Genomic DNA, 20,205 nt, shown 5'->3' on the forward strand with positions numbered 1-20,205 from the left:
TCTAGCAAACGCTATCTGCTCATGCTACCGGTGGCCTAGTTGAAGGGCTTTAGGTATATGTTGTGGCTTCCTACCCAAGAACCAACATTTTTCTGACAACCTTCAGTCTTGCTCTCAGCTCGAGGGTATGGGCTTAAGTCTGGTTCCCTATACCCTCTATGTTTTGTATATTTTAATTCTCCTCCTGCCTCATTTATCCTTTGCGATCAAACAAGGCTGCGTGTCTCTAGATCCTTGTTGTTTGCATTGAGAATCCTGTCAAGACCGGTATTTTGCGTTAATCTGAAAATTCCTACCTCCAATTCAGGCTTCATTACCCCCTCGCCCATTGCTTAGACTGGTGATTGCCTAGAAATGTATGGGAATGAACACCAGTCCCCATAAAGCACTAAGTTGGCCCAGAAAATATGGCTCGCGGTTTTGAATATTTCAACACAGAAGGGACAGTACTTTCCAGCAGATTAAAATGATATCCCTCTGTCCCCAGCAGAGTACATCTACAGCCATTAGAAGTCTTGCATTTTCAGCAATGCTTTACGGTATCTGACTGGTAACGATATGTTATGCCTGTTCTCGAAACATCTGTCAAACTTGGTCCTTGACATGGCTTGTGTGTCGGCAAACTAGAAGTGAGAAAAAGAGAAATGGCATCTAGACAGGAATTCCACGTAGTGGAAAACAGGTGATTGAAGTGAGAGCCATATCAGACCTTTTGCCATTTATAACTGGACATTACAATGTCATATTTTGCGCATCTTCTTATAAATCGAGCCCTTCTTCCATCTCTGGGAAGATCTTTTCTTTCCTGTTACATTGTGAAGGCTTTGAAGCTTTCTTAAGTTCTAGCTCCCACTTTACAAATATTTCTTGTTGAATCTGCATTGCCAAAACTGGCTGTCATCAGAGAATTCGATCATTGTGGTTCTGCGGTTGCCGAGGGATTCACAATCGTTAATTCTATAGACGACCCACGGGGAGTGTTGCGTAAATGCCGGGTTCGTGAAGAGATTGAATTATATAAATTCAAAACTCATCAGTCCGCAATTCTAATGTAAGTGAACAGAGCCAATTACTTTACTCAACTGACTTATTGTAGTTCTGTGCTGCTGGTATTCCAGACAGCTGGCAGTTATTAGCGGGGCAAGCACTGACATTTCTCAGGTATAATTAATAGGCACCTCTTGTGAAGAGAGTTAAGCTCACAAAGAATAGTTAAATATGCTATACGGCTGTTGACGCTCAGCAATCTGATATGATAATTCATGTCTCAACTCCTCTAAGGGAAACACAGTGTAATAACCAGCGAAATTTTCTCTCCCCTAACACCAAATTAATATATGCTTCAAATTCCACACAGTTTCAAAGATATCAAAGGTCCCCCGGGAACAGCTATACTCTCTTTGGCGGTACACTTCCCATACTCATTCCAACTTCAACATCTACCATGATCTGACGCCTACTCATGGTAGCAAGGTCATCATCAAATTCTATCCTTCCTTTCTCGAATGCCACGATGATACTGGATCCGCCAAATTGGAAGAGACCGACTTCTTCTCCTTTTCTCACCAGATGACCGGGTTCTTGCATTTCAGGTCGAATCCTATGTCGCCGAGGTAAGCTTTCCCTTCACAACTACGCTATTCGCGAGTGTGGGACACATACTCTACGTCGCCAACGTCGGTGGCCCCAATTGCAACGAACAGTACTTGACCAAATTCCTTGCTATCGATGCATACGCAACATCGTGCATTTCGCGTGAGGATATCCACTCCACTCTGCAAGCAGACGGGATCCACTTGGTAAAAATCTCCAGGAATCCTCTTGTACCACTTGACTGTCCCTGTGACAGGCGAATGATATCGATGATAATCTTGCGGGCTTAGTCGAAAGCTCGCAACAGCGCCGTCGATCCACGGTTCCGCAGCTTTTTCGTTATCGATCAGGTTCCCGATGGTGAAGTGCTTTCCCTTGATCCATAGCGTCCGCGCCGCGGTCATTGTTGGATACACAACGACTCGGGAGTCAGCGACAACACACGCTTTTGACGGATTCGATGCCTCGTGGATCGGTCGAGCGCCGGCTTTGTGCTTCCGAACAAAAAATTGTTCGAATGTCTGGTATTTGGATATATCGGATGGTTCAAAGTCATCCATGTTTATATGGAAAAAGTCGACAAAGGATTTGATCTGGGAACGAGATGCCAATGTTCCTTCTTTCTTGCCTAGTAACGTCCCAATAACTGATTAGAAGGAAAGAAACAAAATCCGGAATACTCCATTTTCATTCGCTTCAGGACCTACCAGCATTTATAGTTTTCTCGTGCATCCACAGCCGCATTATCGATGTGCTGTCAATCCAATCCATAAGTGGATTGAACAGTATGATCAGTTTGAATTTCTTCCATAGAGGCTGCTGCTCTCGCCTGTACCGCCCTGAGCGCCGGTCGAGCGTCTGCCAACCAACTTCACGGTTCTGGCAGAGCTTGCAGAACCCGAGAACCCAGTCCGCGAAACTATGTAGGAGGGCCCAGACGGAAAACATCGCGATTCTTTTTCAAGAGCGTGAATCTTCTTAGGCTGGAATTGCACATATGCATTCAAGACCTTGATCACTTCGGGTTCAGCTCACGCGCCACTAGCTTTATCTACTTCCCCTCAACGATATTACGTATGGGGGCGATTTACTGCCATGGAAATGTGGGATTGTTCTGATACTTTGCCTGGCCGGACATAGGGAGCCATGACGTCATACTAAATCCCGCGGGGTTTTGCTGCTCGTGACAGCTGAAACTGGCTTCGAGAAAAACGGTCAAGGGTATTTACATAGTCTTGCATATTACACAGGTTGGTCCGGGTTCGCTAAGGCCCAGGGCATGGCTCACATATCTCTTTCAGTCAACCTCTAGTTCTCTCACCGCTAATCCTTCTGGTTGCGTCTGACCGGAAATGTACGAAGACAGTTGGACCTCATAAGCAGTTCTTTCGATAATATTACGGATTATCTTCTCTCGGAAATTCTTATCCTTTCCCCTGAAACCCTTTGATTTTCGCAAGATCTACTATTCCGTAAGGCCTCATACCCGCATAGGGACGCCATGGGTATCCTTGTGTTCGAAATGATGATTCTTGCTATAACTTACAACCTTTAGTTCTACATCCTGCAACCCTACATTTATATACGGCACACACAACCCCCAGATATATGCTGATGTTTTTCTTAGAGTTGAAGTAATTTTGCCTGGCCTGGCCTACGGCTTTTGGGAGCTGTAATCTTGGCAATGAAACAAGCTTTGTGGAGAAACCTTAACCCGCCGGCTGGACTTACATCGACCCACCCTTAACTTTGGATTGGAAGTGTCACAGGCACAGTACGTTGTGTTTGTTCTCTTCAAGGTATGCCTTTGTTGAAAATATACTTAGCTCATTATTTTACTGAAAAGCTAGAGCTCTTAATCAAGGGAAATTTTAATAATAGAAGCTTCAAAAAAAGGATGTTAAGTAAATTCTAAGGTTAGTCAGCTCCCACCTGAAAAAGGAAGCCGATCGTGCTGAACTGTCTAGAAACTGCAACTAGCTTTGCCTTAGCTCACAAGGCGGTATTCCACAGCAGCTCTAACCTTAGCCAAAAAAAAAGCACAATACATGTAGCATTACCTGCTTGTTTTCTTGATGCACATTTTTGTGTAATATTTCTCACAAATGCTCCCTGCATCATGCCCCTCTTCCATTTGCTGGCCAATAAATTCGACCAGCGTATGCTCATCAACAGTCCGCACATCATGCGTGGCTATGATGAGGACGCTTAAAATGTCGGGATTAGGTTTGAGGAGACATATGTGGGGTTGGCTCGATATGAAGTCTCGTGCGGCATCTTCATCGTTCAGTGGTTTTTTATATTGTAGAACCCGGAGCGCGCGGGACATCTTTATGGTGCCTGGAAAGGAAGATAAAGTCCGTTAGGCTACTAAAAAAAAAAGGAAAGGAAAAAAAGAAAAAAAAGACCATAAGCAATATGCAGAGAGAATGGACACGGACCAATCCGTGCTTACTGCACGACGACGAATAGTCCCACCAGCAGCTTCGACTCGAGATTTTTCTTCCAGCACATCGGGATTATCCGCTGTCGTTAGCCTTTTCTGGATTATAACATGTTATCAGGCCTGTATTAAACAATGGACAATATGATGAGCATTGATACAAGTCTCCACCTACTACCTTGTACGTGAGTTTCCCTCCAGTCCATTCCAGCTCTCCTAATACAATATGTGAATCTCCCAAATTCGTAATAACCACCTCTCCCTTATTCAAATCAACTAGGGCCAAGGCAACCGTTGAACCACTAGTTGAAGCGTCATTTCCACCCGATGCGAATCCTTCGATTAGCTGATTCTCTTCCGCGTCTATCGCACCACGGATAGCATTTTCACAGTCGCCAGCTTGGAAGGCGGGCGATGAAATAAGGTTTAAATGAAGATGTTCGCTTGCGTGATCCGAGATATTAGGCCCACCGTTGGGAAAAGGCCTTGGTCAGTATCGGGTAGACTCGTATGGAACAAATCACGCACTGTCCATCGTAGACTGCAAAGAACGCAAATTGTCTGTGATCGCAGGCAGGGAAGCCTTGTGGAGTTATAAACGCATATCGATCTTCCTGACGTGGTCGTTGTCCTTGATCCTGCATTGATTAAGTTCAGTTAGGCAACTGGATCTCCTCGTTGAAGGTTTGGCTCACTGTTGCTATGCCGCAGTCTAGGGGAGAGAGCGCCTGCATAGGAGACGGCTTGGGAGCAATGTAGGAGAAGAGACAATCTACAAAAGCAAAACTAAAGTACTATATTATTCTTGAGAGCCAGACTGCTATAAAATGCGTGCCCATTCTTAAATCCATACTCCGTACAATAATCTTATATAAAAATCACCGCAGCAATTATCACAGAGTCCACAGTTGTCAACAGTCAGCATGGCAACCAGAGAACTTACACAATGCAAAATCAGCCTGACAAATGTCATTCGGAACTGAGTCACTTCACCATCTCCACAGTAAACCAGGAGGGCAATGTGAGCTCATGCATGCTTATTGAGCTCTGCCACAATGGTCATAAGCACAAATCCATTAAAGATCTTGATTTTGACAATGCTGGTATTTAGTTATCACTGTTTATTATTAATTAGTTACTATGTTTTGACAATCGCTAACCGTACTCGAGACTTAGTCCACTCCCACACAACCCTCCGTTCTTGGCCGCCCGGTCAGTCAACCCGTCAACAAGAATGCCGTCCACACCGAAGACGAAGATGTAGATGATGAGAGCGAGGATGCCGTCCACGCTGCGGACAAAGATACAGACAATGAGAACGAGGATCGCCTGCTCATGATAGGTCACAAGAGTGTGAAACTTCTATTTTTTTACAATGGAATACTTTTCTTATGGCCCTAAAGGACTGAAGCTAAATAAGTTCCCTCAGCTTGAAATCTGTTTAACTACAACTTTTAAAAAGGACATAGGAAGATTATATGTTAGGATGCCCTATCATTGTACTCTGTATGCCAATTCACCTGCTAGGAGGACCGATCACATAGCTTTAGCAAGCACCTTGACACCGGAATACTCCCTTTCCTTCTAAGTAGAACCCAAGATATTCCTCTCGTATACTGCAGCAGTTTTGCCCGTATTCTTGTTTTTGATCTGTCGATACGTCGTTAGCATCGCGAATAGCGAGTAGGTAACTATGTATAGCTAGCCTGATATCTGGGATCTGCTTCGCTAGCAGCAATATTGCGACCAGCTCGCCGTGTCGGCTGAGTCGTGACAGACACGATCGTGCCGATGCTCTCAGATGTTAGAGAGTGGGGGCCTGGGGAATTAAGTTAAATTTTAGTGGCCAAAAAAGGGGAGAGAAATGCTAATATCTATACTCCGTACCTCCCACAGGTTTGTAGCGAACGTTCTGGCCCTCAGAAAAGCGAGGCATGCTGGACGGACTTGGGATGGAAAGACTGCCCTATTTTTTGATCCGCAGATTAATTAGATGAACCCCTAGTTTTTGACAGTGGCGTAGTTTAATCCCTGTGGAAGTACTCCGTAAATATCGAAGTTTTTCCCTTCGCAACAGGGGAATATATACCTCTTAGCCCAAGGATAAACATCAGCTACGTCATGGAGCGTCATCCACCGGTCGGATGTCAACAGCATTTTCGCACACTCCAGGTACGATACCGGTGCCTCTTCGGACATAGTATTTGCTGGATAGAAATGGACGTTAAATTGACTGAGAGCAAGCTCAGCTCCATGGGTCCACCATTTCAAGTTCCCGTCACTTATCTAATTTTCAACCTGTTTTTTTGAGAGTATTAAAACCTATAATCGGAGCAAGCCCACATATGCCCTCTGAGCTCTAGATATTAGTGGTTTTATTTATTGCTCCAGAAAGAGGAGTGAAGAACTAGCACAGAATGAGGCTGCAAAATACACACGTGGTAAATGGACGTTGGCGTGTCGCCGTGGTCAAGTTGTGTCTGCTGGAGAACCGGCGGCTTTGCTACAGCACCGAGATACTTCTAGCAACTTTTCGCATCTACAACTAGAGACTATTCTATTGCAACCAGACAAGCCATGAGATAAATTCTGTAGGTAAGGCTGGTACTTGCGTTAAAGCAGCAATGGGACAGGTAGTAGCTCTGCGGCAACTACAGCCGAAAGCTGAATTGAATTTCAATCATTTGTCACCTTTGCCGATAGTATGTGTAAAAGCTAAGGGGTTTCTCATTTATTGAAATGGTTGGGATGCACACTTCAGATGTGCTACGTGCTCATGATCTGTCACAAACTCTTCGTCTTGATATCGTCATGTAGAGCATGAGTGATTCCGGAAGCTCGAAAATATCCATCAAGTGCCTGTTATACATTCTCAAGATGAATGGAATGTTAATGACATCGAGCATTACACGCGGGTCGATTTATTTCGTCCGGTCGGGGTTGTGAACTTTTGATGTCCCAATCTTTGAACGGTACCTAGTCGACTTCCACCTCGCAGAGATTAGTTAACTAAAGAGACATCGAGCCGGCGCCCGAAATAAACAAGCAGTAGTGTTCCACAAACCGAAACGGCGAGCCCCAACGTTTTGAAAGCCGTTTGATAACATTGACAGCCATGCTGTTCGAATGAACAAGGGATGCCATTAAAAAAAAAAAAAGAAAAGGCGAAGTCAGCTGTTGGTTAAATATAAGTGCCTTTGGTAGCAAGAAAGTTGGCTAGGGACCCAGGCAACTGAATCACTTCTACCTGATTCAAGTCAGCACGGATAAATGACGTATATCTACACCATCCTGCCCGTAAAAGATAAGGCGAAATCTCCTTTCTCTTCAATATTCCCCTTAGCTGGCCCTGTCAGCAACACGACCGGCGGGACAAGGGCAATCGGGAGCGGTCGACTGACTTTTCATGCCCGATATGCCACGAAAAATGTCGACACGTGTCAGAGATGTCGAGCGGTTTCCGCAAAATTTTCGCACTCGATTTGGACGAGGCACACGGTTCACAAGCGGGAAAGAAGCAAGGCGGGTCTCTAATGGGGTTCTGGCGTACGGTTGGAGTTTGGATTCATCACCAAGTGGCCTGATTTTAATAGATGTAGGGTATGGCATTTGCATGAAAGGGGTGTCGCTCTCATGTGCGGTCCCTCTGCTTCGCAGTTGTATCATCTGATAGGGCTCCTTGAACCCACTTCTCTTTCACCTTCGATATTACCGGCAAGTGCACGGGGTGCGTTTTCATCCCTTTCGACTATACCGACCGGGGAGAAGTGGCACGCCCCTGTATTGAAGCAAATCAGTATGTCATCCATCGGTTTGAAGCATCAAAACCATTTGCTGCTACCGAGTTACGAGAGAATGGACAAAGAGACCAAACGAGTTAAAAGATATGATCTTTGAATGATGTCGAATTCTTATTTTTCGTCGATGAGATGGCGCTGCACTTGAAAAGTGAGAGCAATGCGACATCGAAGGCTAAATGCATACCCAGTTTCAGAGAGACGAGAGTGAAACTCAGGATCAAATTCGTCAGAATCAACCTCATCAAGATGGGAGGGAGAACGCACATCTGTCGAACTCGACTGGTCGTAAGATTAAAGACAGTGCAAACTATCGCCCGGACGAAATTAGCAAGTACCTTGCAATCGAGAGCGATGGCATTGGCACAGTAGATGTTGCATTTGATGAAGTCGCCGATGGGCCTAATTGGATCTTGAGAAGTTCAACGAAAGGGCATGGCCAAGAAATACTTATATGATTAGATATGCAAATAACCGGATACTGATTCTGATTCGCGATGTCTGGACTTCCTATTTTCTTTAACGTTTGATGTCGACTGACAATTGGGCCAGCCAGCGAAGTGCTGGTTGATAGTTCCAGGAAATCGAACCGGGCCTGAGCTATATTTCACCAAACCGCCTGTCCCACCTAGGGACTGTTGAGTCGGTTGTGGATATCCGTTGGACACCGTGGTCAGAGATCCTTCGCTCCACCATTTCACCGGCAGCATATATCCCTTTTGATACAACAACTAGGATTTCATTTGATATATGCCTTGATGATGAAAGCGCGCAGAGAATCATGCAGCTCCATGTCAACTGCCCGGACAAACCTGCAAGATATTTTGTTGAATTTCCCCAAGTCGCCGACATCTTTGAAGTTGATGAAACTTTAGGGATACAATAATTATGTCCTGTTTATTCAGGTAGGGTTCCGGCATTTCCATATGGTGTTTGCTCTGCTAATAGTGAACACTTTAAATGTAAAGGGAAATGGAGGTCTTGTCTGCCGCCGGATTCTTATGACCGTAGCGAGACCGTTATTGGCAACGCTAGCGGGTTTTGGAGGGGAGAAATTCCGTCCATACCTCTTATGCTCTTCGGTGCGGTCGTCTCACAAAGGGAGAATCTTAAATAGTAGAAGATAACTAGTCAACTGTAGATGCACCTTGTTAACTCAACACGCACTGCACGAGATATCTCTTTGCAGGAGAAGTTGCATCGCTATTCCCATGTTTTGAACATTGAATGGCTTCCCGGATTGCACCTTTTGAACCCGGAAATAGCAGTACTCAATCACAACGCAATATAGTGTATTGTAGTGAAAAGTAGATCAACTAGAAGCTTCAGAAATCTATGATTGAAAAAGTGGTTCAAATGGAGTGTATCCCGACTCCGAATGTGTGCTATGCGATTCCCAAGCGCTATCTGGATCATCAAATTTTGCGAGGGATAGATCATATCACAACGGAGGCTTGATTTTAGGCGGCATCCAGTGGGCCTGCCAACTTCACGCAGTGAGTGTGCCGGACAACCGGTGCACGCACAAACAGGGGTCGAGTGAGCGGGCTTGGCAGGATGAACGACGGTTGCGAGCGTTTTGAGGCACGGTGAGTGAAGTTGAAACAGAATGGGGCACAATATTCCGCAGCCTAGGGGAATATCTCGCAAAGCCGGAGCGGCGATCCAAAGAAAAGGAAATATTCGTGGATATCGTCGATATTCCGGATTTGTTCGACGAATACGGACTAGGGTGGTGCGGTCCAGTCTCCGAAGTTTCCCGAGCATTGCAGATGCGCCGGGTGGGACCGGGACTCCTGGTCTCGGACAAAATCCCAGATCTGCCCTGGCAGGGTGCGCATGTCTTCCTGTGGTTTGAAATAATGTTTCGGTACGGAGTAATCAACGACGAGAAGATTGGCGTTGAAATTATGAGCGGAATAACCCAGGTGTGCATTGTTCTCAACTGTGGCATTATTAATTACTGAGATATGTATGGAGCACGCCGTGGCCAGCAGTGCGCGGTGTGTAGAGGTATGCAGTCCCATGGGGATGTATCTAGTACAATTCATCTCCTCACATGTGAACTCGAAGGGATGATCTCTTCATCAACATGGTCTGGGGGGTTACTGGTCTCGTTGGGGCAAAGAAGGCCCTACCTAAGACACGAAGGATACGGTTGAAGAGCAGTAGTCGGTCACAACGGTTCTCCATGCGCCGTTTCTTTTGTTCCCCTTTTTGCTTTTCATTTTACATCTTCCCCCCTCCTTACTATTATTATTATTTTGCTCAATAATCGTAACTGGAGACTGAGCAATAGTGCCGGTAGAGATAGGCAAAGAGCACGCCTATCTATACTAAACACCGCATATCGATTAGACCTCCGTCGCAAAAAACCATTCCCCACAAAAAGAGATATCAATCTGCCGGGAAATCAAAACGTGGGGCTCTTTACAGTCAAGACCTTCTCCCTCTGTCGCTTTAAACGAACTAACCCGCCTAAACCGAATTCATGAGCCCTGCGGAGGATATCCACGAGTTTACGTGACAAGCTCAAGCTCATGCGTGGGACAAACTCGTGACTTGAATCTGTGACTATGAGAAAAGTCTGGGGTCCAATCGGGCGTGTGTGATTTGGTGACGAGCTGCGATGTCGGATGCTTATTTTGTGGAGCCGGCCGCCTGGTATAAACAGCTTCAACTTCCGTCATGTGTTGACGGCTTTCGCAGGACATTCTACCAACTTGCCGGAGAGAATCAAGACGGGATGTTTTTAGCAAAATCGAATGACGATGCAGTGATCAGGAACATAGAACCATCCAAGATGCATACGGCTCTTTACAGCTGTGTTCAGCCTCTGTTCCTTTTGAAGAAACATAGCTCAGAGCATTGCCAGATAGGTAAACAAAGGCATGGTGCCTCTCACTGTACGTAAGGATCATGCTAAAGTCGAAAACGAGATAGGTCCTCCGAATTATTTATAGTGCTGTGCCAAAAAGGACTTGCATCCCTCCGTTCGGCAATAGGATATTTGTTGAACATTGGAATACGTAGCTAGAAGAAAGCCATCGAGAGTATGCATGAGCAAGAATCAAAAAATAATGGATAGATGAATATTCTTTGAACAAAATGATCGTAATGTTCCCCAGGGGAGCCGGAATGATCATTCTGCCAAGAAGGGCAGCAGTCTGCATGCCTGCGTTACTCACGGCAGAGGAAAACATATGCCCGGGCCCGCGGCCGTACCAAATAATGCCGTACACGCGGCTGTTTACTCACCAATCAGAAGAAGAAAGACAGAAAGGGCGACATCGCACAATCTCTGCCACCGCTCGGTGGACCTCCCTAGCGAAAAATTTCGTCCTTGTTTTGTTGATGTATTGTTTTTTGGTGCAATGGTCAGTAGCTGTGTAATGGACACCACCCCATACAGCGGCATACATTGAAACAGGTGCTAGGACCTCGATGTTCGTGAAGTGCGATGGATGATGGATGGGAGGAGTAGTCACGTACAAATATGTTTGTAGCCAGCCGATGAAAACGTAATGTTTTAACGTTTGGCGCTGGCTGGTCATCGGTCGAAATTAGCTCTAAAGCCTAAAGTGGTTAAGGTTTCCCAGATTTTCGTCGCCGTAAGAGAATCCCTGTCGAAGAGTGGGACCGCTCACTGTGATCTGGGTAATCGGACACGTGTGATTGGTCAGTGGTGCTTATCAGGCTTTTAAGGTTTTGAGCTTCTTTGCTCCCCCGCGGCGCAAGGACCGAGGGAGAAAGCTGATTGCGCACCGCTTGTTCCTTGGAAGGCGTCGCGACAGCTCGCTCGTTCACATGCTTCGTAGGCGCCGGTGCGCTGCTTGACAGATGCGATGGAAAAGGTCTTCATGAAGACGAATCTGCGGGAATTGGAGTCCCGTTTCGCCTATACACTCTTCATTATGTAGCAATTTCGAGCGCCATCCACCGCTGGCCGCTTCATACGGAGTGCACCCGTTATCACGGCTACTGGAGGTAGCACAATAAGAACCTGTCACTGGTTCACCTGGCGTTCCCTGGGCCGTCTTGCCACGAGTGTACATCGGGACTGGACCCCCACAATACCGGGTTGTCGAAGGAGGTTCGGCCGGAGCTCTTCCTGCATGATCAATCACTTCCTCACATAACTCTCCCTCTTTCTCCCCGTCTTCTTTCATTATCTTTTTCCTTCCCAGCTTCCCTGCAACCCAAGATAGAGATACACCCCGATCCTTTTTTTAGACAATTTTCAACCTTTATAATCACCCTGGGGCGGCATAGCTGAAGTGATATCCTTTAGCTCCATTCCCTAATTGAATCGCAACATTAGCGCTCTCTGTCGGTCGCCGACGGAAGAAATGGGACTCCCAGAAATCGCACATGATTCGATTATCGAAGAGGAGCAGCCGTACGTGTACTCGGAGTACAAGTCGGAGAAGGGGTATGGCTGGGCAGAGGCCTTGCCCCAACGGCAAGGTCTCTATGACCCTGAGCTAGAGAAAGATGCCTGTGGTGTAGGGTTTACAGCGTGCGTAAAATTGGGTCCAAAGCATTTGGGGCGGTGTTGCTAACCGATTGGTTCAGTCATATCAAGGGAAAGCCGAGTCACAAGATCATCACCGATGGTAAGGAGGGCTCATTACCTTAGACCTGATACGTCAGACTGACTCCCGTTGGCGTCGATTAGCACGATACCTTCTTTGCAACATGACCCATCGAGGGGCAGTAGGGTCAGATGCACGAGACGGTGACGGCGCTGGTGTTATGACTAGTATACCTCACAAGTTCTTCATCAAACACTTTGCCCGGGACGTTGGGGTAGAACTCCCGCCTCTAGGCCAGTATGCAGCGGGCAACCTATTTTTTAAACCAGATCCTGAAGCCCTTAAAGAGTCGAAAGCCATATTTGAAGACTTGGCTAGGTCGCTGGACCTTCGCGTTTTGGGATGGCGTGAAGTTCCTCGTGATTCGACGCTTCTTGGCCCCGCAGCATTGTCTAGAGAGCCATATATTATACAACCATTTGTTGTACTTCATTCCGCTTATGGCGATGGGAGCACCCCAGATCGCCGCCATGCGGAATTGTTTGATGAAAGAACGTTCGAAAGACAACTTTATGTCTTGCGGAAACGGGCGACTCATGTTTTGGGTTTGGCCAACTGGTTCTATATCTGCTCCTTGAGCAACAAGAACATTGTTTATAAGGGTCAGCTTGCGCCCATCCAGGTTTATGAATATTATCATGATCTTCTTTCAGTCGATTATGAAGGCCATTTTGCACTTGTCCACTCCCGATTCTCGACAAATACGTTTCCGTCGTGGGATCGTGCGCAGCCGTTGCGATGGGCCGCTCACAATGGAGAGATTAACACCTTGCGCGGGAATAAAAACTGGATGAGAGCTAGAGAAGGTGTCTTGAGGTCTGACATTTTTGGCGACGAGCTTGAACATTTGTATCCAATCGTCGAAGAGGGCGGTTCGGATTCTGCTGCTTTCGATAACGTGCTCGAACTGCTCACTATTAACGGAGTATTGTCTCTGCCCGAGGCGGTCATGTTGATGGTTCCCGAAGCATGGCAGGACAATCCAGCGATGGATTCTAAAAAGGCTGCTTTCTATGAGTGGGCTGCCTGTTTGATGGAGCCGTGGGATGGCCCTGCTCTCTTCACCTTCTCGGACGGTCGCTATTGCGGTGCGAATCTCGACCGAAATGGTCTTCGTCCCTGTAGGTACTATGTCACCGATGATGACCGTATCATCTGTGCTTCGGAAGTAGGCACCATCGCCATTGACCCGGAGCGCGTTATCGAAAAAGGGCGATTACAGCCTGGAAAAATGCTCCTTGTTGACACAGCTGCCGGGAGAATCATCGATGACAGGGAATTAAAGAGAACAGTGGCGAATCGCCAGCCTTTCCAGGATTGGATCGAGACACATTTGCTCAGCCTGCCCAAAATTCATAAAAAGGCCGCCGAAAAGGGTAGTCTAGCACCCGCACTGGATGACACCACCATTCAACAGGACCCGCGGCTCAAGGCTTTTAGCTACTCATTTGAACAAGTTAGTCTTCTGCTCGGCCCCATGGCCGCAGATTCTAAAGAAGCTCTCGGGTCCATGGGGAACGATGCTCCGCTGGCTTGTTTGGCGCAGCAGCCACGTCTTCTGTATGAATACTTCCGCGAGCTTTTTGCTCAAGTCACAAATCCGCCGATTGATCCTATCCGCGAAGCAATTGTCATGTCTCTGGAATGCTACGTTGGGCCTCAGGGAAACTTACTAGAAATCGATCCCTCTCAGTGCGATCGTCTCCATCTTCCTTCACCCATTTTATCGATCGATGAGTTTAATGCCCTGAAGATGCTGCCAACGTTGCATCGTGAGTGGACAGTTAAAACCATTGACATCACTTTTGAAAAGTCAAAAAGCATACAAGGATACATCGACGCTTTGGATGATATTTGCGCCGCTGCTACCGAGGGCATTGCGAACGGAGATCGCATCCTTGTCCTGTCAGATCGTGCCACGTCTGCGGATCGGGTTGCCGTGTCTGCGCTCCTCGCTACTGGTCTCGTCCATCATCATCTTGTTCGCAATAAATGGAGATCTCTAGCTGCCATTGTTGTGGAGACTGCTGAGGCTCGTGAAGTCCACCACATGTGTGTGCTCGTCGGGTATGGCGCCGATGCCATTTGCCCGTACTTGGCCATGGAATGCATCTTGAAGATGAACCGTGAGAACTTGATCAGAAGGAAGCTTTCCGATGAGCAAGTCATCACAAACTATAAGACCTCGTGTGAGGGAGGGATTCTCAAGGTCATGAGCAAGATGGGTATTTCCACACTGCAGAGCTATAAAGGAGCTCAGATATTTGAAGCGTTGGGCATTGACGATAGCGTTATCGATCGTTGCTTTGCCGGAACGCCCAGCAGAATTCGAGGAATGACGTTCAAACAGATCGCCCAGGATGCATTTGCATTCCATGAACGAGGATATCCCACCCGCCAGATCACCCAGATTCCTGGTCTTCCGGAATCTGGTGAATACCATTGGCGAGATGGCGGCGAAGCCCATATCAACGATCCCGTCAGCATAGCCAATATCCAAGACGCCGTGCGGACCAAAAACGACAAATCATACGAAGCGTACGCACGATCAGAACATGAGCAGATCAGGAATTGCATACTCCGTGGACTGCTCGACTTCGACTTCGAACAACGTACTCCTGTGCCAATTGAACAAGTTGAACCATGGACTGAAATTGTCCGTCGTTTCGTCACTGGCGCCATGTCCTATGGCTCCATCTCTTACGAATCGCACTCGACGCTCGCCGTTGCCATGAATCGCCTTGGTGGTAAATCCAACACTGGCGAGGGTGGAGAAAATGCCGAACGGAGCAAGATCCTCGAAAACGGGGACACCATGAGATCTGCCATCAAGCAGATCGCTTCAGGCCGCTTCGGTGTCACTTCCGCATACCTGGCCGACGCCGACGAGCTGCAGATTAAGATGGCGCAGGGTGCCAAGCCCGGCGAGGGCGGAGAACTTCCCGGCTCCAAAGTCACGGGACCGATCGCACAGACGCGCCGCTCCACCCCTGGAGTCGGACTCATCTCTCCGCCACCACATCACGACATTTATTCCATCGAGGATCTGAAGCAATTAATCTACGACCTGAAATGCTCTAACCCTCGGGCACGTGTTTCCGTTAAACTTGTCTCCGAAGTCGGTGTGGGCATCGTTGCTTCTGGTGTCGCAAAGGCTAAAGCAGACCACATTCTCATCTCCGGCCATGATGGAGGAACGGGTGCGTCCCGATGGACCGGTATCAAATACGCTGGTTTACCGTGGGAGCTGGGTCTTGCCGAGACTCATCAAACTCTTGTCCTGAATGACCTTCGAGGTCGCGTTATCGTGCAAACTGACGGCCAGTTACGCACCGGTAGAGATGTCGCCATCGCATGCTTGCTTGGAGCCGAAGAATGGGGCTTTGCCACGGCTCCATTGATTGCCATGGGTTGCATTATGATGCGCAAATGTCATCTCGGCACCTGTCCAGTTGGTATCGCGACACAGGATCCTGCCTTGAGAGAGAAATTTGAGGGAACACCCGAGCACGTCATCAATTTCTTCTACTATGTAGCCAACGAGCTTCGCGCGATTATGGCTAAACTAGGTATGCGGACTATAAATGAAATGGTTGGCCGTGCGGAGCTCCTTAGGATCCGTGATGATTTGCCCTCCCCAAAGCTGGAAAACATCGATCTCTCGCTCATTCTAACTCCTGCTCATTCTCTCCGACCGGGAGTCGCGACCTATAGTGTTCGGAAACAGGATCATCGTCTCCATGTTCGATTGGACAATAAACTTATAGCCGAGGCCGAACTTGCATTGGAGAAGGGCCTTCCTTGCCGTGTCGAGTGTGATATTGTTAATACCGATCGTGCAATGGGCGCTACTCTCTCCTACCACGTAAGTAAACGATACGGCGATACCGGGCTTCCGCAAGACACTATACACGCAAATATTAAAGGTTCTGCTGGTCAATCTTTCGGTGCTTACTTAGCCCCTGGCATTACCCTGGAGCTTGAAGGTGATGCCAATGACTACGTCGGCAAAGGTTTGTCCGGCGGCCGTCTCATCGTCTACCCGCCTCGTGGGGCCGTGTTTAAAGCTGAGGAAAATATCATCATTGGAAATGTCTGTTTGTATGGTGCCACTGGAGGCAGCTGTTATTTCCGTGGTGTGGCGGCCGAGCGCTTTGCTGTCCGTAACTCAGGAGCTACTGCAGTCGTTGAAGGTGTCGGTGACCACGGCTGCGAGTATATGACGGGCGGTCGGGTTCTTATTTTGGGTTCTACCGGCCGTAACTTTGCAGCTGGTATGTCCGGCGGAATTGCCTATGTGCTAGACATGAATGGCGATTTCCATACTAGGGTCAATACGGAAATGGTTGAGCTTTCCGGAATAGAAGATCCCGCGGAAGTTGCATCTGTTCGCAGCCTTATTGAAGACCATCACCATTATACCGGCTCCGAAATTGCAGCTCGAATCCTTTCTGACTTTGCTCGGGCGTTGCCTCACTTTGTCAAGGTCTTGCCCACTGACTACAAGCGGGTTTTGGAAGGAAAAGCCACGAAGAAGGCTGGTGCAAAGAAAATCGCCTTTACCCGCGCTCAGTCGCCCAATCTTGCTTCAAAGGAGCACCGTGAGGAAGCGAAGAAAAGTGATATTCTCGATATTGAGGATAGCATTACTGATTCCAAAACCGAGAAAAAGCGCACAACTTTGATTCTTGATAAGACCAAGGGTTTCATGAAATATCACCGTCACAATGAGAAATACCGAAGCTCCAAAACTCGAACGCGAGATTGGGCTGAATTGTCCCAACGCCTAAACGAGGACGAACTCAAATACCAGTCTGCTCGCTGCATGGACTGCGGTGTCCCATTCTGCCAATCCGACACAGGTTGTCCGATCTCCAACATTATCCCAAAGTGGAACGAGCTAGTTTTCCAGGACCAATGGCAGGATGCACTTAATCGTTTGCTTATGACAAACAATTTCCCCGAGTTTACGGGTCGTGTGTGCCCTGCTCCGTGTGAAGGCGCATGTGTTCTTGGTATCAATGAAGATCCCGTTGGCATCAAATCGATTGAATGCGCTATTATTGACCGTGGATTTGAGATGGGTTGGATGGTCCCCAAGCCACCTCCGGTTCGCACAGGCAAGACCGTTGCTGTTATTGGTTCTGGTCCGGCTGGCCTTGCTGCGGCAGATCAACTTAACCGTGCCGGCCACAGTGTTGTTGTCTACGAGCGCGCCGATCGTATCGGCGGTCTTTTGATGTACGGTATTCCGAACATGAAGCTTGATAAGAAGATCGTTCAAAGACGTGTTGATTTCATGGCCGCCGAGGGTATCAAATTTGTTGCAAGCACGCCCGTTGGGCCAGACTGTGATGTGACTTTACAATCTCTGCGGAAAGGAAATGATGCTGTCATCATCGCTACCGGTGCAACAGTTGCTAGGGATCTCAAAATTCCCAACCGTGAGCTGCAGGGTATCCACTTCGCTATGGAATTCCTCCATAAGAATACCAAGTCTCTTCTTGACTCCGAGCTCACCGATGGCGCATACATATCCGCGAAAGGTAAAAATGTTATCGTTATTGGAGGCGGAGACACGGGTAATGATTGCGTTGGAACTTCAGTTCGTCATGGCGCCAAGTCTGTCACCAATTTTGAACTTCTTCCACAGCCTCCCCCAGAGCGTGCTGGTGATAACCCTTGGCCCCAATGGCCACGTGTATATCGTGTGGACTATGGTCACAGCGAAGTTAAGGCGCATTTCGGTCAAGACCCTCGCGAGTATTGCGTCATGTCCAAAGAATTTGTCGGCGATGAACATGGCAACGTGAAGGGTATCAATATCACTCGCGTTGAATGGACCAGGAGCGCTTCTGGAGGCTGGGACATGAAGACAGTTGAAGGAAGTGAGCAATTTTTCCCTGCAGACCTTGTCCTGCTCTCCATGGGCTTTTTGGGCCCCGAGGAACGTGTTCTAGGCAATGAGGTAGAATTGGATGCCCGTAAGAACATCAAGACACCTGCTGGTCAATACAGCACCAATGTCCCCGGCGTGTTCGCTGCAGGAGATTGCAGACGCGGGCAGTCACTGATCGTCTGGTAAGTCCAAATGAGCTAACATACATTCCGTTTGGCTAGTCTAAGCGTATAATAATTTTTAATTTTTCCTTAGGGGTATCAACGAAGGACGTCAAGCTGCCCGTGAAGTCGACTCTTATCTCATGGGCTCATCGTCCCACCTTCCTGTCACTGGAGGCATTGTTCGCCGCTCCGCTATTGACTCTGTGCCAGTGACACCTCAACCTCAAGTTCAACCGGTTTTTGCGTAGAGAAGTGATCATGGCGGAAACGCATTTCTACCCGCGTAGTATCACTCTGTGTTCAGTCACAGTCTAGGCATCCTCGTCTCTTATCCCAATTTTTGATGTATTGGCTGATTTCAAACATCTTCACGTGTTTCCAGCAATTTCTCTCCCTCTATATCCTTTTTGCGTTGGGGTGTTAAGATACCTATTCTTCATCGAAAGCAAGCAACTGAAAATTCTGGGACTATTTATCAAAGAAGTGTATTATCATACTTGTTCTAGGCATTGAAACATATACCCTCTGCTTTCGCGCCTTGTCATTTCATAAATATATACACGCATCCTGGGCCTTCACAAGGTTGCGGACTAAATGTTGTTGTGTCCTTGTGCGATCCCCCGGATGAGTGATAAATGTAGAATTTGATTGAGGCTATGTATGTACAAAAGGTATCCAAAAGCACAGCTGGAACAAAAACAAACTGGAGTAGCTTACCCTCCCAGTGTTTTTATAATGTGCTGCTTGCAAGATTAAGCTCACTCCCCTGGGTCAGTCGCCATAGAGTCGTGTGTGGCTAACTTTGTCAAAAGTCAAAGTTACGGTATTTTCCCAAACTCCTAATCTGCATGGATCCTTGGATTCTTGGAACGTTGATTCATTTGTGGCTTGTATCTATCCATGTGCAAAACGAATCTTCTTATAGATCCAACTGAGCCATCGGCGTCAGCAATCGGTCCCGGTCTTGATGCTCCTCAACACACCCCTCGCCTATGCCCTTCCGTTTCCATCCAATACCTCTAAGCTGAGTCATTCTCTCCTTTCTCTTCTCAAGACTGGAAGTTATTTTCAATTCTTCGAATCACTTAACTTTGAAAACTGGGCTGTTTCCATCGTCACCTTGAAATGGTGATAGATTGCCAAACTCAATAGTTTTCATTGCACCTTGAATGATTTCCATTCCGAGGTCAATTGTTATTCTGGTCTCGTCGCTTTTGTATCTTGTTGCGCCCTCGGCATTCATGCGACTATAGATAGAAAGCCACATCGTTACAGATCCCTATGAGATCCTTTGGAAATTACCGACTACTTTTCGAGGCTTGGTCAAAGGACATTCGATATACCTCTCGAAAACCAGTTTTGGAATCATTGACATGCAGGTGATTGATTGACTTCCGCGGTGTGTTGGATAGCCTTGACATCGAAAATGATATCTCCCCCCATGTGGGACTACATTTGCGTCCCAGTCCTGTTGTCCACCCTCCAGGAGGACACGTTTGTCTTCGCATACATCCAAGTGGAGTCCAATGGTGCCCTGTCTGTGTTTCCTGCAGCTCCTCTCGTAATGTCGCCCATTCCTCGCACAGCGCTGCCTGCTCTATTTTGAGCTTCTCAAGCTCTTGAAACGTCTTCCCAAACGTCTCTATCACGGCAACCCCCTCCTCGTTTCCAATGCATCTTCTTTCGATGCAATTCTCAATCTTTGTCAGATTTA

General features: G+C 47.5%; 5 protein-coding genes across 5 annotated transcripts; 3 read left to right on the forward strand and 2 right to left on the reverse strand.

The window, feature by feature from the left end:
- Window positions 1-1,223: 1,223 nt before the first annotated feature.
- Window positions 1,224-2,659, reverse strand: D8B26_000865 (uncharacterized protein). Its single transcript, XM_066123365.1, has 3 exons — window positions 2,301-2,659; window positions 1,663-2,221; window positions 1,224-1,600 (listed from the first exon to the last, which is right to left on the reverse strand). Exons 1-3 carry the CDS (start codon window positions 2,539-2,541, stop codon window positions 1,390-1,392), a joined length of 1,011 nt encoding a protein of 336 aa, XP_065979439.1. The 5' UTR covers window positions 2,542-2,659; the 3' UTR covers window positions 1,224-1,389.
- Window positions 2,660-3,649: 990 nt separating this feature from the next.
- D8B26_000866 (uncharacterized protein) lies at window positions 3,650-4,680 on the reverse strand (the record flags this gene model as incomplete). Its single annotated transcript, XM_066123366.1, has 4 exons — window positions 3,650-3,933; window positions 4,072-4,135; window positions 4,212-4,479; window positions 4,565-4,680. The coding sequence occupies 4 exons, from the start codon at window positions 4,678-4,680 to the stop codon at window positions 3,650-3,652; spliced, it is 732 nt and encodes a 243-aa protein (XP_065979440.1).
- Window positions 4,681-5,133: 453 nt separating this feature from the next.
- On the forward strand, window positions 5,134-5,437 carry D8B26_000867 (uncharacterized protein; the record flags this gene model as incomplete). Its single annotated transcript, XM_066123367.1, has 2 exons — window positions 5,134-5,139; window positions 5,213-5,437. 2 exons carry the CDS (start codon window positions 5,134-5,136, stop codon window positions 5,435-5,437), a joined length of 231 nt encoding a protein of 76 aa, XP_065979441.1.
- A 2,575-nt stretch (window positions 5,438-8,012) lies between these two features.
- Window positions 8,013-8,291, forward strand: D8B26_000868 (uncharacterized protein; the record flags this gene model as incomplete). Its single annotated transcript, XM_066123368.1, has 1 exon — window positions 8,013-8,291. The coding sequence occupies one exon, from the start codon at window positions 8,013-8,015 to the stop codon at window positions 8,289-8,291; it is 279 nt and encodes a 92-aa protein (XP_065979442.1).
- A 3,891-nt stretch (window positions 8,292-12,182) lies between these two features.
- On the forward strand, window positions 12,183-19,007 carry GLT1 (glutamate synthase [NADH]; the record flags this gene model as incomplete). The annotated part of the gene is made up of 4 exons (XM_066123369.1): window positions 12,183-12,352; window positions 12,409-12,449; window positions 12,512-18,509; window positions 18,583-19,007. 4 exons carry the CDS (start codon window positions 12,183-12,185, stop codon window positions 18,737-18,739), a joined length of 6,366 nt encoding a protein of 2,121 aa, XP_065979443.1. The 3' UTR covers window positions 18,740-19,007.
- Window positions 19,008-20,205: the final 1,198 nt, after the last annotated feature.

Source organism: Coccidioides posadasii, chromosome 1 (genome assembly GCF_018416015.2).
Source record: "Coccidioides posadasii str. Silveira chromosome 1, complete sequence".
Lineage (NCBI taxonomy): Eukaryota > Fungi > Ascomycota > Eurotiomycetes > Onygenales > Onygenaceae > Coccidioides > Coccidioides posadasii.